Genomic DNA, 495 nt, shown 5'->3' with positions numbered 1-495 from the left:
CGGCGCTGAGCTGCTTGGACAGCTGCCGGTGGCCGTAGGACAGGGAGGCCATCAGGTTGGCGCGGTGCTGCATCTGGATCTGGCTGGCGCTGGGGCTGAGGGGCATGGCCCGTGTGTGGGACGCCAGGCCCTGCCCGCCCACCGAGGCCCCGGGCAGGAGGCTGCTGCCCACCATGTCGCCAGGCTCCTGCACTTGGATAGTGACCTGCTGAGCCTGCGACTGCTGCTGCAGACCCAGGCACGTCAGCCCCATGGCTGGGGGAGGAGAACAGTTACCAGACTGCGGGAAGAGTGTGGTGTGGGATGGCATCCCTTGGAACTGGGACTGGGAGGCAGCACCTGCAAGGAATAAGGATCCTCAGCAACCAGGCCAGCCCGCAGCGAGGCTCGGGAGCAAGACTGCTCTTCATCCCTAGAAGTGTTCAAGGTCACTTGGATGGAGCTCTGAGAAACTTGACCTAATTTTCCCTGTACATGGCAGTGGGGTGCAATGAC

At 63.2% G+C, this 495-nt stretch overlaps 1 protein-coding gene across 1 annotated transcript in view; it reads right to left on the bottom strand.

Moving 5' to 3' along the window:
* Positions 1 to 6: 6 nt before the first annotated feature.
* LOC103802052 (serine/threonine-protein kinase SIK3-like) overlaps positions 7 to 495 on the bottom strand; it is a gene marked incomplete at both ends in the record, with an annotated part of 9,529 nt that continues 9,040 nt past the window's right edge. Inside the window, one exon of the mRNA XM_009074492.1 lies at positions 7 to 339. Within this exon, the coding sequence (XP_009072740.1) occupies positions 7 to 339 (333 nt within the window). The remainder of the gene's footprint in view (positions 340 to 495) is intronic.

Source organism: Acanthisitta chloris, unplaced genomic scaffold, assembly GCF_000695815.1.
Source record: "Acanthisitta chloris isolate BGI_N310 unplaced genomic scaffold, ASM69581v1 scaffold19595, whole genome shotgun sequence".
Classification (NCBI taxonomy): Eukaryota; Metazoa; Chordata; class Aves; order Passeriformes; family Acanthisittidae; genus Acanthisitta; species Acanthisitta chloris.
This window is presented reverse-complemented; position numbering and strand designations above follow the sequence as displayed.